At 38.7% G+C, this 18,349-nt stretch overlaps 1 protein-coding gene across 1 annotated transcript; it reads right to left on the bottom strand.

The window, feature by feature from the left end:
• Positions 1-3,652: 3,652 nt before the first annotated feature.
• Positions 3,653-17,180, bottom strand: LOC135578388 (collagen alpha-6(VI) chain-like). Its single transcript, XM_065050210.1, has 6 exons — positions 17,138-17,180; positions 15,744-16,237; positions 10,223-10,316; positions 7,805-8,476; positions 6,373-6,445; positions 3,653-6,038 (listed from the first exon to the last, which is right to left on the bottom strand). The coding sequence occupies exons 1-6, from the start codon at positions 17,178-17,180 to the stop codon at positions 6,014-6,016; spliced, it is 1,401 nt and encodes a 466-aa protein (XP_064906282.1). The 3' UTR covers positions 3,653-6,013.
• Between the last annotated feature and the right edge of the window lie 1,169 nt (positions 17,181-18,349).

Here is an 18,349-nt window from a genome sequence, read left to right as displayed (position 1 = left end):
TAATACTTGTTCCATCAGTGCCGTGTCATCACATCACATCACACTGCTGACAATGAAACAAATTCATTACCACTTTTCCTTCAGGTACAGATGCTGATACTAAAATCCCATGTGAATAAAATTGTTTTGCCTTTCACAGCTAGTAGTAAACTAGCACTGAAGTGAGTTGTGATGGATGATGTTTTCAATAATCTATACTCAGATGACTGAGAAATACTGAAGAAGTAACTGAATTACTGTACGTGAGCTACTAGAGCTACCACAGAAGACAACAGCTTGAAATAGTTCAGTTTTTCAGGAGAAAATCTACTTCTGCATGTCTTTGCAGGAAAATACTATGTGCAATACAAATTCTAATGCAGTATTCTGCACAGTTTCACCATTATTTGGTAATCTCTGTGAGTCATACATTTGTTTCTCTATTGTATACAATTTTTTACCTAACAAAATCTGATCCAAAACCCACACATCATGCACTCATTTTTGTCTTCAGGTAAACCTCATGTTACATCACTCACACCCAGGATGAATATGGTTCCCAAAGTTTATAAATGATATTTTAAAATAAACCATTCCCACCAGATGTTAGACAGCCTTTCACAGGAGCTAAAATGGAAAAGAAAGCAGTAACATGAAATTACCCTATAGGAGCAGAGCTCAAGGTTGTAGGACAAGTAAATGTAGGAAAAGTCAAAAATACACTCACCCAGCGAGCAGCCATGAATCCCTGCAGCACTCAGGACAGCCAATAATTCAAGGGACTAATTGGAGTTATGAGAGGTAGTCAGAGGACAAAAGGGTTTACATAACCCTGTAAGAACTGGCAGAAAGTTGTTAAAGATGAGGAATGCGAAAAACCTCATAAACACTGTTGTTAACCTACTAACACACACCAGAATTGATTAGGTGTGGGTAGAGAGAGAGGAATGCAGGCAACCATTAAAGGAAACAGTGGGAAAAACATGATTTTTTTTTGTACAATTAAAAGCTTTGTTATCAACTTGTGCTCTCAACTTTCCATAAGGAGGCAGCCAGATTCAAGATATTATTGATCAGATTCCTTACGTGGCTTAAGACTTCTTAACTACCCATTCCCAGATTCAAGATTTTTGATCCTAGTAATGCAATAGAACTAATTCTGAACAGAAACTTGTAGTTCGGCTCGTAATCTCTCCCGTCCCACTTGCATATTACTTTGTTAAACTGTCAAACTGTCCTCTTCTACATCTTTCTTAGCCTGTGTAGGTCTTTTTATTGACTGCTAAATAAAAAAAGGTAAGCAAACTTATTACCTCAAACACTTTCTCATTGCTGGGGATATCATTAAAAGCAAAAGGAAAAATATCCAGTTCAGTCTACTTCAGGTCTGCAGCTTTTAATAGAAGACACATTTGTGGTGAGATCTGACTGAAAAACGCAGCTCTTTCTTCTGTTAGGACCTCAGATAATTCACTTGAAGAGCTTGATGGCAGAAACCTCAGTGCATTGCCAATATTACATCCACCTGAAGATCTCCAGTTTCAGATTTTTATGACCCTTGAGGTGTTAATTCTTGTTGCAGGACTCTGAGAAGCAGACCAGGTTGTGGACAACCAACGTGTAGGAGACAACAGTGACTCTGGTTCCCGCAGAGAAGCCATTGTTTCTGATTTTGGTGACATTGACCATTACAGTTACAATTTCTCTCATTCCTATACACCTCAAATATTTGAAAGAAAGATATTATGGAGTCAAAATTTTGGCTTTTAAAAAGGAGTTAAAGGGCCAGGGCTGGCACAATAATATTTTCCAAAATAGTTTTCCACAATCATGCACACTGCCAGAAAGAGATGATGTCTTGATGGGAAAATCTTGGAAGGAGGAAGAGCTGAGATTCAGTAAGTACAGGAGAAATTTGTAGCTTCTTCAGGAAGGATTGTCTTCCTTTAAAATAAAATGATACCACATTGCTGGCAGTTAATATTAGGCAGGTTTTGGCAGAACATTTAAAGACAAGGCTAGAGGAGCATAGAATGGATGTGAAAGAGTGTGACATTTGCAGTGACATTTCCTCTGGTTTGATGTCAATAAATGCTTTGTATACTCAGATTAAGCCTGCGGCAGAAGTTGGCAAAGCTCAAAAGGAAACTGAAGGGACAGAATCCCATTAAAAGAGGAAACAGATTTTCTTTCCAGAAAGGTGATGCCATCTGTGGTGTGTTAGAGGCAGTTACAGAGGCTGCAAAGGTGGAAAGCCCAACAGTGAAAGGCTCCATTTAACTGCCATGATGATGACATCCTACTGTTGTGTGACATTTAAAGATAACACTTTTAGATAACACATTCACACCAGCATATGAAACGCTACTGTGAGGTAAAAGAAACCTTCCAAAAGGCATAAGTTACAGTAAAATGGAAAACAGAGAAAAAGAAACCTTGGAAACCATATGTAAAAATACAAGAAAGTGAGGCAAAATAAAGTCTTGGGTAAAAAATGTCTGCAAGTCATAAAACCAAACAATAAACACTTTTCAAAAATATCAGGAATGAGTATCTGACAGAGTCTATGGCAAATAATTGATGAATGTGTACAAGGTTTCAAAGAAAACAAGGCTATGGCAGACAATTAAATGGGTACTTTGCATCTGGATATACCATGGAGAGTTCAGGGAGGTTCCTATGCTAGAATCCTGTCCCTTTTCTGCACATGTAGGTGACATGCAGAAGATCTGCCTGCCTGAAACATCTGCCATGTTGGTAGGAGAAGTTTCAAGCACTAGTAACTTGCCAAGAGCAGAAAATACTCATCTAAAGGGTGACATGTTTTAAAGGGCATCAGGAATGAAAAAGTTGAAGTGCTAACTATGGTTTGCAGCCTCTTGCTTGAAACTACTGTAGTACCAGAAGGATGAAAATTGGCAGAATTGACATCAGGTCTTACAGAAAAATTCTGGGAAGTTTATAGACCAGCATAATGTATACAGCAGGCAAACTAGTATGAATTATATTATAAAAAGAAGCAGAGTTGGTAGAGGCATCAATAAATGTGCTCTACTGAGGAAGAGTAAACATGTAGGGCCAAGTGTTTTATCATAAACCTATCTTTGAAAGAATCACTAGCCATGTGGGCAATACAAGTCTGCCTGATTGTCCTGGATTTCCGGAAGGATTTTTACAAGTTCCCTGATGAAAGCCTTCAGAAAATAATTAACATTGTCACTTGATATAAAAACTGCTTCCAGATTAATGCTGTTAAATACAGTTATTAAATTAAAAGCTATTTAATACTGTCACGGATGAGAGATTTATGGTCCTACTTACGGCAGAGCAGTGTTTAGATCACTTAACGAAAAGTGCTACTTAATAGAATTTGATGGCAAGGTTCATTCTAGTGCTTACTGCATGGAGGAAATATGCCAAGCAGAATTGGGTGAGGGTTGTTTTTCTGTGGGGACAGGAGATGTGAAAGCGTAGAGGGTGGTCCTCCTGTTGAGCCACAACGTTCAGAATGGACCCCCTTCCTTTCTAAGCTCCTTCTCAGAGAGGAGTCTAGGTGCAGCTGGATCCAGACTTAGCCCCAGACTTGATCAATGGTACATGTCTAAGAGACACTGAGGGTAAGGGAAAACAGGTAAGGGATTATATTTATTTATGGCCTAAGGAAGATGTGTGTACACCCGATTATTTATATTGCTCGACTAGGATTTCAAAGTTTCATTATTCTGCATGTCAACCTGCTTGCCTCCCCTCCAGGGGCCTAGTGTCAGGTCACTCCTAAGTCTGGATCCTAGGTCTCTTGAAGCAAACTCTCAGGCATCAGAGTCTGCAGAAAGAAATAATTTAATGGAGCAGAACAGCAACAGGGTTGTCTTGAACTGGGTGCCTTTGCAGAGGTCCCAGCCAAGCATAGAAATCCCTGGGTCTTTATACCCTTACAGACTATTTACCTGCCCCTTACACCATGATTCAGTCCAACAGCAATATTTGAATCTGGACCCCCTTCTTGCTTCTCACTGGATCTTTTTTCCTGACCTCAGATGGGCCTTCATTGTGTTTAACTGCAGATATTCTTCACAGTCAGTAGCTGCTTTGTGCCAGCCTTGAAGGTGTTGTTTTGTCTGAATGAATTCTATTTGTCCAGAAACGTGCAAAACAGGTCTTGCAGGCGTTCATAAGGGTCTGCCGCTTCCTGCTGGCCTTGAAGGCATTACTCTTCCTGAGCAAATTCTGTTCTTCCCAGTAAAGTGCAGAACAGGCCTTAACTTGCAGGTGTTCATGATGGTCTGTAACTGCTTTTGTTTTCATTAAGTAGATACAAGTTTGGTGAATATGAGCAGAATTCTACAACATGCAGCTTAAGATTCAGGCAAATTCAGCTAAATAACATGAGGCAGACAATATATTAAAAATCACACAACCTTATAATTCTAAGTGATTCATTCTATTAATATGCATTTACTTAAGCTAAATGATTGATATGAAACTTAAATTTGGCTCATCCAGAGGTCTGTGAGCAGTAAAGGATCATCACCATACAGCCACATTTGTTTAACAAAGAGAGCTCAAAGTAGGCTCACCCAGGCTGTCACATTTATGGGATAAAGTGGCTGACTTGCATACAGTGGGAAAGGTCTGCACGAGACTCCTTACATGCACAACTTATCGCTGTTCAGTGTGCTGCTCTGCTTCCTTGTGGGTTCCCTAAAAGGAGTTCTTGGCTTAGCTGCAGCTCAGGCCCTTAACTCCTCTGGAGCCTGTACCCAACTGCTGATGCTTTGGTTGATGGGGAGTCAAGTGCATCTGTCACAAATACCACTTGAAATACAGTAAATGAGATTAGGAATAGATCATTTTTTGCAGTGGAGGAAAGCTGTCAGTAGAGACATGTGGACTTATGCTTAGACCTGCATTGTTCACGTTTATTGGTGACTTAGAAAAAAGAAGGGAACAGTGACGTGCCCAAAGTGGCTGAAGACAGCAAATTACATAGGACAGTAGGAACGAAAACTGACTGCAAATATGTTACAGAAGGATTTCATGATAGTGGATGACTGAATGATCCCATGTCAAATGAAATTCTTTGCAGGTAAAAGTGCTGCACATGGTAAACACAGTCCAGTCTTAACTTTGTGTTTACAATGCACCTCCTGAATGAGTCCTGAATAGCTTAGTCCTATTCAGAGAAAAAAAGGCTGGAGTTATAACAGACAGTCCTGTGAAAACATGAACTCAGTGCTCGATATTGATATACAAGCTAGAAGCGATGTGGCTCATTGTTTTGGGCTGTTGTGAGCACCAAATGTTTGCTGTATTCAAAGAATACTTAAATTCAGAAAAAAAATAATCCACTAAGGGCTATTAATCACAAAATTGCTATATAAAAAAGTGGCATGCTGAAAATTAAAGATGTGGTTTTGCAATAACTCTAGCATGAATTTTCTGACAGGGATGGCCTCGAAAAAAAAATCATTTTACTTGTGTACACAGGTTTCTGTACAATGGAAGATAAAACTATCTTTTTATTTAAACAGCTTCTGGAGTGGAATTCAGTCTTTCATCAAAACAGAAGTGTTTCAATGTTAACAAGACTGTTATGAATTACCTGACTATTCTGAGATTTTAAAAATCCAGCCAGGATCACAAATCCCCTTGCCTTCCAACTTTAAATTCTCATAGGAAAGCATATCCTGACCATAGAGAAAGCAAAGAGGCACCTTTGCTCAGGTAATCTACTTCATGTTTAAATTAGACCAGCTGCCATAAGGCAGGCAGGTGCCATCGATACTGGAAGAGCAGGCCTCCCAATGACCAAGTGTCTCTATGCATTCATCATAATTTTTCGTAGCAGATATGACTAAATGACTTCTCATCTAGTAGTTTTTAAAAGAGACATTATCAGATCATGATTTCAGCAAATGTTGCTAATACATTCTTACGGGATGCTGAATAGCAGAAAATCACATGTGACAGCCATTTTGTCTCTTCATGGTACTGACGATTTCCTTCCTACAATATGGTTATCTGTGGTTAATATTCACACCTCAGGAAGGGCTGGAAAGCTAGAAAGAATTCAGGAAAAAGTTATGAAGCATGGCTTAACATTGGATTGCAAAAACCCAAACCCCATTCTCAGGAAACTCAGTTCAAAAAAAGTTAAGAATGATTTGCAGGGCTTATTCCAGAACAAGGTCTGCTTCCTCTAGCTAAGCACCTACTGACTATTCTGGTATCTGTTCTGCAGTTCAGTTTGAGTTCACTGAAATCTTGGGAATAGCATGGAGCTGAAAGAAACCAAAACACAGCACTATACTAGCTATTAGGAAGAAAATTATCTCTACCCCAGCCAAAACCAGGACAGCCCCCAACATTCACATAATTATGTAATGGACTTACACATGTCTTTGGCTCTGAAAGCGGAGTTCACTACACTTTCCCTTGAGCTCTTCTGGTGGGTAGTTGTTCTCACCTGTTTAGAAGACAGTAACAAAATTCATCAGGTTTGTGGGATTTAGAAGATTTTGGCAAAGCTTTGCCTTTTATCCAAGAATAGCTACAAATCAAATGACTTCATTAATTTTATACACATATCACAAACACTACATATAGAAAGATGAATGCTATGGTGTTCTGATTTTGCACCTACCAATAGGCAAAAGTCCAATTAACTTAAATGAAATAATGAAGGACCTAAATAAACTTAAGTTTAGATGAATGTACGGATTATACTTATACTTTGGTTTTTTATTTCCTTGGTAGGTTGTTCTGACTTTTTAGCAAAAAGCCACTAACAAAGGCTATGAATAACATAATGTTTGATGTGTTTTTATGTGGTCTTTATTCACAATTTAACACACTTTGCAGAGGATGCAGACAATCATTAGACTGTTCTCATTTTGACAGATAGATTTGATATTTTTACAGTAGCAAAAAAGTTAGGTCTTTGGCTTCCAAAGCTGAGTGACGAGGCAGAAATACCTAGATCCCACTGAAGGTGATCTGGAGTTGCTCACTAATAGGAGCAGGGCACTTGTCAGTATTTTAGTCCAACACAGAACATTTAGCTTCACAGTCAATTTTTCCCTCTAACTCCCAGCAGTGTAGCAGGATTTCCATATATGCATTCTAAAATGAATTGTGAGTTCCCATTTGCATTCTCCATTGACCTGTATTTAAAAAACCATGATGATGGCTGATTTCCTCCATAGCTATACATTTTCCTTGCTGAATATACAACACACGATTACAACAAAGCTGCTCAAAGAACTGCACTGGGGATTTTCTATCCTATTAGAAGCGACAGGCCTCAGTGATATTAAAATCTAAAGGCAATGGAAAACCTTAACTATCTGTTGGTGAGTATACTCTTCACGAAAGAGTTGGTGGTGTTTGTGCTTTTGAAAAGAACATTTTTATAACCAAATATTTATTTCTCAAAATCAGGGATATTTCTGGGCAAAGAAAAAGCAGCCGTGCTACATGGCAATGGCAATCTCACAGAGCTTCCTGCAGCATCAAAGCCACATCCATTCCATCAGTTGTTCCTGGTTAAGCTCTTTGTGAAAGTGATAGCAAACAACAGGCCTTGGATGTCAGTCACCAAAATAAAGACTCCTGGAATGAAGGAGGATGGATATAATTCCTGATTTTACTCAAAGAAAAAGGCTGAAGACCTCTGTGAAGGGAGAATGAATATAACCTGCCCAGCAGTGCACATCCACAAGTACACCCAAATATTATCCATGCAGCACTTTTGCAGAATACTGAAAATTCACAGGCAAACAAAAAAAGGATAAAAACCCCTAACACCTATGATGTGATAACTTACTCCTGAAGAAGCGTATGAATGGCTTCAGAAACCTCATTACGTAGTCAAGTTCAGGCTTGTGGATTCTGCCAAGCTGAATCAAATGTTGTTCCAGAGGAGTGCTTGCAAGCTCTTCCAGTTCATTTCTGTCATAGGATTTCCCTAGTGAAATTACAAGCAGTGCATATCCTTGGCACTTAGCTTGGAGGGAAATATTTTTTAACGTTTTTTTATCCCATTGACTTGTTTTGCCAGCAGATATAATAATGATAAATTTGAGTGGTCTTGGATTGGGAGCCCGTGAGAAAACATTACCAATTGTCCATTGTATGGCATAACTGACAGCAGCCTCTCCATTCAGCTGTTGAAGAGATTCTTTAATATGTCTTCTCATTCGGTCTTTACTGCGGTAGGTAACAAAGTCAAACTCTTTCTTTACTGGGCTCTTCCCTGTGCCTGCTTTGAAACCTGGTAGTGCGTGGCTCACCACAGCTATTCTATCCCCTACAATGGATGTTTCTGGATCTGAGGAAATGTTGAATGCAGTGACTGCCCTGCCCATGAAATCTTTGACTTGCTCAAATTCAGCACCACTCAATTTCTGTGAACTATCCAGAATGAATGCAGCATCCATATATGCCCTCACTGAACGAGGTCTGGGATGTTCACAAAAAGCATCTGGTTTACATTTGTCTGAAAAAGAATATAAAATCAATTAGCCTTTTTTTAGACAAATCAAAAAGCAAATATATAACAATGAATGTGATCACAGATCTAAAGTGTCAGAATAGCCTTTTTTTTTTTAAGGAAAAGAAAGATCAAAACCACTAGAAAGACCTCAATGCATGTTAGGAAAATAAAGGCTGACTGAAAACACATAATTATGCACCAGGTTCTGCAAGGCAATTGTTGCTCTGTTTCCCATTAAAATAAAAAAGATCACAGGAATAGATTTAATCACATTATGACTGCTTATTCTTGTATAAGTTTTTTTTTTAAAAAAACAAGATTTAGGAAAAAAAGGGAGATCAGGACCTTACTTCACATTAAAATCAATAAAAAACAAAAACTCTCCTCTTTACTTCAGTATGGATTTCATAAGGTATTTAATTTTTTTTGGTTATGACAGAGACCACTACATACACCAACTGTAGCAACTTTTTATCATTTGGGCAACATATCAGAATGTATTTATGTGGCTATTTAAATAGAAGTTTTATTCCTAACTAATACAACTGCTGGAAGCTTTTGGAGGAAACCTAAAATATTATGGCACTAAGAGGAGAAATCAATACTTCTTGAAAAAGCACTTTGAGTCAAGAAGAGAAAATGGCATTTTCAGAATTGCAGTTTTTCCCAGTATTGCAGAAAGCACAAGGGTCAATCTTCACAATGATGTGCTTCGCAGAAGAGGGTCTTTGTGATATTTGTGACCTTCACCAAATTGTTGAGGACTCTGGTCAGGAGTCAAAGTTGGTCAACATTGCAAAAATTGCAAAACAACTGCAGTCAAGACTTTTAAAATATTTGCTGACCTTTGAAACTATTATAATTTCTGTGAAAGGTAAATCCAACTCAGACCCAGAACATACAAGCTGTCCATATTCCAGCAGACTAACAAGTCTTTCGACCAAGCTGTTATGCATGCTGTTGCACAGATAAAGAAGTCAGAGGACCTCACATGCCACAAACGTCAGACCCTTAGCTGAGTCACAAAATGAGATACTCCTTGTTAAGAGTTCATCTGTCTTTCTGACCACTGTGTGTCCCACTAGGAATACACAGGGGTACTCTCCAGCTTTACATAGTGATGGAAAGATCAAAAATTATTTTCTGACGAATAAGGAAAAGGAAGGAGAGAAGGATGTAGGCTCTATCCCTATCTTCACCAGTCTGGGAAGATACTGCCTTCACAGAAGAAAGCGTTAATTATTGTTGCTACAGCTTCTTAAAAGTTAGTAAACTTTGTCATGCAGAGGTTTTAAAGCTGACGGACACTTGTAGCCTTGTACTGTTACATTTAATTAACACGTGCTTTTAGGATGCAATTCAAGTAAGTGCATTCTTTTCAGCCAGGCATTCTGGTCAGTCAAGGATCTAAATACACTGAAATAAAAGCATTTGCTCATGCTAGGTAGAAGGTCCCAGAAAGGCAAGAATAAGGAAATGGCTCTAGATGTTTGACACCACATCTGATGAAACTTAAGATGGACAAACATGTTCTTCCAACTTAACTATTTCCCTTTAAAGTGGATCTGGCAGTCATGACAATACAGGTGATAGGTTGCCAGTAAATAATGCTCACTGAAAAAAGATTCAGCTTTAGGAATCCAACACAGCCTCAGCCCTTTTGCTTATCTCATTGCTCTTCACTAGGCAATGCTGCATAATATTGTATTTCTCCTTTAATGACAATTCAAAATACCGTATTGGTCTTACCATAACACAAAGTGCAGAGCTGAAATCTTCGTAACACTTCATCGTATTGTCTGCCACGAACATTTAGCACTTGGAACAATCCAGAATCATCCATCTAGAATCAAAAAATAAAGACACCAGGTGAGTACTGATGGGTAAGTGCTCTATGATATCTTGCTGTCGATCAAGTGTAAATTTAGTGCATGAACTCAGCCCAGAAGACTGATTGCCAGGGATTGTGGGGAGTAAAAAGATGCACTGCAGACAATCAGTGCGCATAGCCCAGTTGTGGCATTCTCATATAGATTTGTTCCTATCAAGCCTTAAAATGAGATATAACCATTTTTCTAGTGCTATTGTCCAAATCCACAAAAGCTCTGCGCTTTCTTGTGTCCTTGTGCCAAGACACAAATCCCTCAATTAGTAGGTCTGCCTGGGCTCTCCCGCAGTTTGAAGCAAAGGACAGTGATAACGAACAGTTAGCTTTGTCCACAGTAATGACTCCTTCACAAGTTGTGACTTCAGTGAAGCAACTCCTTCCCTCCGTCCCTCCCTTCCTTCCTTCCTCCCCCATCCCTCCCTTTCACAGAATCACAGAATGTTAGCGATTGGAAGGGACCTCAAAAGATCATCTAGTCCAATCCCCCTGCCGGAGCAGGAACACCTAGATGAGGTTGCACAGGAATGTGTCCAGGCGGGTCTTGAATGTCTCCAGAGTAGGAGACTCCACAACCTCCCTGGGCAGCCTGTTCCAGTGCTCTGGCACCCTCACTGAGAGGAAGTTTCTTCTCAAATTTAAGTGGAACCTCCTGTTTTCCAGTTTAACCCCATTATCCCTTGTCCTATAACTGGCTGTCACCAAGAAGAGCCTGGCTCCGTCCTTGTGACACTCACCCTTTATATATTTATAAACATTAATGAGGTCACCCCTCAGTCTCCCCTTCTCTAAGCTAAAGAGCCCCAGCTCCCTCAGCCTTTCCTCATAAGGGAGATGCTCCACTCCCTTAATCATCTTTGTTGCCCTGTGCTGGACCCTCTCCAGCAGTTCCCTGTCCTTCTTGAACTGAGGGGCCCAGTATCCATCATAATAGCTCACATTTCAAGAGTTACTTCAACAAGTCCTCTCTTCAGAGTAAACAAAGAAAGCATTTTTGTATTCACTATCATAAATATAGGGAATGTGATGACCAGAATATCATCTGTCTGGGCAAAACACCCTGGGAGGCTTCCAGGTAGGTACCAGCTCTTTGGATCACTTTCATCCTCGCTTATGAACTCTGTGTCCGGACAAGTGTTTTTCCTTACAGAAACATCTGAAATAGCAAACCGCTCTTTGCTTTTGCCTGTGCCCTGTTGGTGTCTGCCCTCTCACACTACTTGCTCTATTCTAACAGATGCAACTTGAAATGAACTTCCTCACATTTACAGAAGGGAAACAGTGAACTTCCTATCTGTCTAGGACATGACTCTTCTCATGGAGAGGAAGCTGCAGCAGTGATCACTGGCACTTTGTGGTGATTTTGCAAGGTGAACAAAGTTTAAATCTGTGATGGGTCCCAGAGTATGTACACCTTACCTAGACTACATAATCTTTTATAATGATATTCTAAAGCAAATTTTTTAATTCATTGGTTTTAGAAAGAAGTGACATCTTTTTGGGTGAAGACAATGAATGCTTTAGGAAATAAGCAAAATCTAGTGAATCTGAAAGAAGTCACAGGTCAGATCCTGCTGGGTTTGCTCTCATGAGGAGACCTGAGACATATGCACAAGAATAGAGATTTTCAGTAAGTTTCAGTTTCTCACCTGTAAACCCCTAAGCTGAGCATGACACTTGAGGAAAAGGAAGAGGTTTCGTTTCAAATAACTAATCTGCAACAGAAACCGCAGGAATGGGACTAAATAGTTCAGTCTTAATGAGAAACATAGTCTTCCTTTGGCTTTTTTTCCACACAAGTCCCACTGTGTTGAATATGGTCTCTTAATAGACTACGCATGGCGTGGAAGTCTTTTTCCCAGATAATATTATCTAATTATGAAAGCCAGAATAAAAACCAAATAGGCTAAGATAATCCTGGGCATTGCTCCATGAGTTTCTACTGCATGTTAGATAAACACAACTTAATCAATTTTAAAACAGCCGTTTTACTGTGTAAGTTAGGGAAGAAAGGAAGAAATATATCTTTTAAATTAATAAAATCCTTCATGTGTAGCAGTATTATAATTTCTGCAAGGTCACATATTATTTTTGTTGAGCATTAACACAACATAAATCAGTAACTCCCTTTTATTGACATAAAAATCTTCCATGTCTTGCTCACAATTATTTTTTTCGTATATCCTTTCTGTCATTCCTCATCAGACAGAAAAATAATTTACTCTCAACACAAAATTTCTAGTTATCGCACAATCTTTTCTACATTATTCCATAGATATACAACCTCACTCCATAACATATTATTTAATGCCAAGTTTATGTAATTGAATTTGGACTTTTCTGTCTAAAATGCAATTGCATGATTTCCTAGGACATTTATAATACACAAATCACATTTCCCTGTAGGACCACTTGGCAAGTATTAAATGAAGCCACAGTTACTAAATCCTTTCTAACATTTTTTCTTTACAGCAAGTGACCTGAGTATAATACCCTTTCAGAAGCTAAACAGCAGAATAATAAAAATTAATCCATGCTCTAGTGAATTTGCAGTATACAGCAATTTATTTTAGAAGATAAAGTCTACCTGCAGCACTTGTACAATATGCTCTATTAAGAGCGATGTGACTACAAATAATTTTGAGCTTTATTACTTTAAATATAAGAGAAAGGCAGAAACCACCTCAGAACAGGTTTTGAATTTTCATTAGCTGGTCTATGGGCACCAATGATACACCTCATACTTTACAAGAGAAACAGTTTGTTGGCTTGCGGATTTTGAAGTATTCAGTGATAAGGGCCATCTACCTTAATAATGTAACTCTAATAGTTGATTTTGCAACAATGGATAGGAGGGACTTGCAATGTGGGCCACAAGATCCAACAAAGAAGCCAGGCTACTTAGCTGGATGATGTCTTCCAGCTCCAAAGACTTCCTATTCTCATGCTGTTTCACAGTTTCTCCATTGTGAAAATGGTGGATGAATTGTGTCAGACGCATTGCCTCACAGAATGCCATTTCCCAGTGTCCCTTCCCTGTACTGTGCTCCCAAGGGAAGAGGGCAGAAGCCCTGTTATCAGCCTTCCATCCATTTTCTTTAGAGAAGTGTCAGAGAAAGGGCAATAAGATCACAAGAGGAAAGCACATCGAGTGGCAAAGTGCTACTCAGGTTCCGATAACTTATTTTGTAAAGTGAGTGCACATTTACTCATAGGTAAAAGTAGGACAGACACATCTGATTCTGAGAAGATTGCTCTGGACCAGAACAGACAAGCAGAGGCATTTTATGGTTTTTCTCTTGAAGCAAAAGCTCCACACTGTTTCTCATAACAAGGAACCCTACCCAATATGATGCAGCACAAAGCAAAATAGGACACATGCCAGGCGCACAACCTTGAGACAGAGTACCCTCTTAAAAGTTTTTCAGAGTGATATCTCATATGTTTAACTTCCTAGAAGTCCATGAAAGAAGGGAGAGAAGAATTTAGTACCATTCTTGATCATGAACATCTTAATGAGTGATAGATGATGCTGGACAGAGAGGTACCTTTGAGATGCACATCCCTTATATGTCACTAATGCTGGCCTGTTTTATACGTTTTTTATTAAACATCCACCTAAAGGTCTTTAGCAAGACAGTACTGTGCTGGTAAGCCAAGGTTTTAGGAAATTACCCCTTCTGCTCTCACAGAGATCCACACACATTGACCCATAATGTTCCTGCAGATGTTTCAGTGTTTATAGGGCACCTCCATGATAAACATGAAGAAGAGTAGACACCTTGAACTGCCATAAATATTTCTGTGAAAAAACTCCAGTCATTGTCTGCCATATTCCAGAATACTGAAAATCCAATCTACAAACACAAGTCTATTTCTAACTTTGTGTCTCCAAGTATGTGTTCTCTTTTCATTGTAGAAGTGACTGTGAGGACAATTGTTTTGCAATTAGGGAAGGAACTTGGAATCAAAAAGATAATGAAACAGGCAGAGAAGAATCTTTATTTGCATTGATCCTAGGTAAAAAAGTGAGATTTAAACTCAAAGTTCAGCACTCTCTGAGATAAAGCCAGCAACCTCATTTCAATGCTATTTCATAGAAAACCAATTCCAGCACATGAACCATTTGCCAATGAAAAGAGAGCTTCTGAAATAAATTTCCAGGAAAGCACAACATCCAGACCTTGGGAGAGATGCCCACTTTCCTTTACTACTCACGCTGCATTTGTTTCTAGGAAAGAGCATTCCAAAAAGGATGATTAAAAGGAGCCTAAGTAAAAGCTCTCAAGTCACACTGGCCTAGAAAACAAAGCTTGCCTTTTAATCTGAGAAACTGCTTTGAGAATCTCTAGTATCCTTGGCAGTGAAAGTGGATGCCCTTTACTAATGTTGCATTTTTTGCCTTGATGAAGATAATTTACATCACTTACATCTAGTAACAGGTCCACAAGAAGGACGTAAGGAACACACTCCAGGTGCACTGGAAGAACTGTCTTCTTCAGAAATCTCCAGTGTTAAACCAGCACATTTTTATCCTCACCAGAGCTGACTCCTGAAGTCCAGGCAACAGGAAAACCACAGATAGTTCTTGCTATTTTAAGTATTCCTGTGGTTAGTTTTTGAAAAAGCTTAGCATGTAAACATGCCAATATCAGACTAATGTTTTACCTAGTGTTGAGTATTTTAGTTCTTTGATTGTTTTTCCTTTCTATTCATTGCTACACACATTTCATATACATGAAAGCTATGGAAATGCTAGTATGAAGAATAAGAGGGTTTTTAAACTTTTAATCACTTATTATGCACTAGAAGCATTTTCTATAATTACACCCTTTTTTGATAGCTTCTTTGCCAAGTGCTAAAACAAGGAATTTGCACGTAGCCATTTACTGTGCAAGGCTTGCTGATACATTGAAGGTTTTCCTCCTAAATACATTCTGTGAGCTTTTACTATTTTAGAGTGAACCATCTAGAGAGCTGAGAATCTGCTGTTCGATTATCTGCTTCATAGGACTATAAGTAGATGGGAATAGTTCCAAAATATTAGAGTTGTAACAGATGCTTTAATCAGAAAGTTACTGACCTGAATTCTCTCCTCTATAAAGTTACTCATGTATTTTATGGTGTGCACACATTATCTTTGTTGTCATCTGCTAAGGTATAAAATCTTATAAAATCTCCAGTATTTTCACACCTTCCATTAGCATCACTGAAAATTAACTGACAGCTACCGGTGAACAGAACTTGGATCAAAGTTTGTTTCAGGTGAGTCACTGTACTCAAGAGTATTACATGTGGGATTAGCATCACCTAATACATTTAATGTTTCTTGTTTTAAACTAATATTACTGAGCATAAAGAAGAAAAGTTTAGTATATTTCTTACCAGGAAAGCTTGGGAGATGTGGGGCGTGTTTTCAAAAGCAATAACTACTGGAACGACTTCTAGTGCCCTCATCTCCAGGACAGCTTGTTTAACAGAAGATGCATCTGTGGCTGGTCCATGGCTGAAAACCACAGCTATTTTTCTCACATTAGGACCTTGTAGAGTTCTCTTGAAAACATTCTTGGCAATGAATCTCATTGCACCTCCAGTGTCTCGCTCAATGGAGGATGTCTGGTAAGAAATATTTTTTAGTGCATTGAGTAGCTTATTCTTGTTGTGAAACTCTGAGAAGCGGATCAGGTGGTGGGTAACGGAGTTGTAGGAAACAACAGCGACTCTGGCTCCCACTGGGCAGTTACTGTCTCTGATTCTGGCATCACTCACTATCGCTATCATAATCTCTCTCATCAGTTCAAATGTCTCAGGAGTGAGTGTCCTAGAGGAGTCCAAGGCAAACACCAGTTCTGTTGGGTATACTGGGCATTTCGGTTTTCCTAGGAAAAAAAGAGCAAAAGAAAAAGACATCCTCAAATTATTTTGTTTTGTTGCATCTCAGACATGGAGAGTAATGCACATAAAAGCCATACATAAAATGATATAAATGCTAAACTACATCCTGCACTTGACACGTGCACAGAGAAAGAGACAGACAAAAATCTCCCCAGCTTACACTGAAGTGAGGGATAGAAGAGTACAAATTGCTCATTCTTATGAAGAGCTTTTACAAAGATATTTGAAAAATAGTGCTAAGTTATATTAGCACTATTTTACAGATGGAGAAGCTGCAGCACAGAGAGTAAAAGCAGATTTTCCAGCATCACCCAAGCAGCACAACCACAGGGTCAGAGCTGAAATGATCTTGGGTTTTATCCAAATTCTGACAGGCTCCACATTCACCTGCGCTCTGAACCAGTGGGATGTGAGTCTGCTGCACTCTGTGCCCCCTTTGCTGGGTGAGCCTGCAGAGGCAGAACCTTCACGATCCATCTTGGAGTGAGCTCGCAACAGTCTACATTGAGTCGCATAGAAGTATTCTGTATTTCCAGCACAAAATATTCCCTTTTATAGCTCTTCTTGGGCACAGTGTGGGCATACACTAACTCAGGTACTGCTGTGTGGCTCGGATACTGATTTAATGCTATTATTACTACATTATTCTTAGGAGCACTGTTAAGATTTGATAATGCATATGACACTGGAGTAAAACACATTTCATCTTGTAATTACTCCAGCCGCGATATTACATCCAAAAGCAGAAATTGCGTTGAAGAAAATCTGTTGCAGCATGAAGAAAAATGTAATTTAAAAATGACAGGCTATAGCGGGTAACATAACTACCGTAATAAGAAGATCATTTATCTGTCATTCATGAAGAGAGGTGATTACTTTCTTACTATTCCAGCCAAATTCAGAGTAGGACAAAAATTCCATTATCATTTCCTATACATATCTGGTATCAGAAACATATCAGCATGGAACACACTAAATACTGAGGGATGTTGTGCCATAATGGAAAGAGGATGGTTAGAGAGAAAGAAAAAACAAAAGGCAAAACAAAGGAGAGCAGTATTGAAACCAGAACAAATAAAGAGGAGAAATTTTAAATTAATAGGTGTGATAAAATTATTTGACAGCTCAGTGTAAAGCAGTGGAGGAACTGGTGGGAGTGAAGTTAAGAACAGAAATGAAGGTCAGAAAAAGGACAAGGAAGAAAATTATCTGCAGCGTTGAAACTGCAAGATAATTAGAATTATGAAGGGTCAGAGAAGGATAATGCTATGTCTCTTTGGGACAAGTAGAAGCAAATAACAAAAAATAATATGAACAGGAAAGGAACACATAGATAATAGGGGAAAATGACAAATGAGGAACTCATGCTGTTTTGGTATTGCCAACAAGACTCTTACCAATGGTGTGAAATCAAATACTGCTGAAACAAAATGATACAAGGTATCATTTTGGTACCCTGTGAACTTTATTGCAATAGAAAACTGTGATATATATAAAAGATGTGAAGGAATTGCATCAAGTTTTAAATGCTCTTTTTTAGTTCTGTTTCTCCTACCTACTTTCACACGAACCGTTCACAACATATTGTACCATCCAAATGCATGCCAGCACATGCACGGAGTATAAAACAGGGACAAATTTGTCAAGCACCATGTTAATGTGGGGGAATCTTCAGCTGATCAGTATTACACCCACTTTTCAGAGGATTGAAATGAGAGTCCTACATGCAGTAGTGATTAAGATAATCACCACTATTGGCATTAAACAAAAAGGTTATGCCTTGATTTTGAAACTCATAGCGGTCAAGCATATCCATGAAAAGTTTATCACAAGTAAGGAAATCTGAGCTTTTGAGAAGTTTTACAAAACAGCAAGGTAAGGGGATAGGATAAAAAGTTTAAAAATAGAATGTAAGTGAATAAATAAGACAAGTAAATAACAGAAGAAGACAAGTAAACAAAGAACACAGAAGACAAGTAAATAAAGAAGAAGGAAGCAGATGAATTAGATGGCTCAGCAGATCTGATCTAGGACTGCAGAGTTTAACTCTTTGCTCTCCACAGATTTCCTAGGCTTAGCATTTCTATTTTGTGCTG

This window comes from Columba livia, chromosome 2 (assembly GCF_036013475.1).
Source record: "Columba livia isolate bColLiv1 breed racing homer chromosome 2, bColLiv1.pat.W.v2, whole genome shotgun sequence".
In the NCBI taxonomy this organism is placed as follows: Eukaryota; Metazoa; Chordata; class Aves; order Columbiformes; family Columbidae; genus Columba; species Columba livia.
The sequence above is the reverse complement of the archived record's forward strand: the minus strand, read 5'-3'. Positions and strand labels throughout refer to the sequence as shown.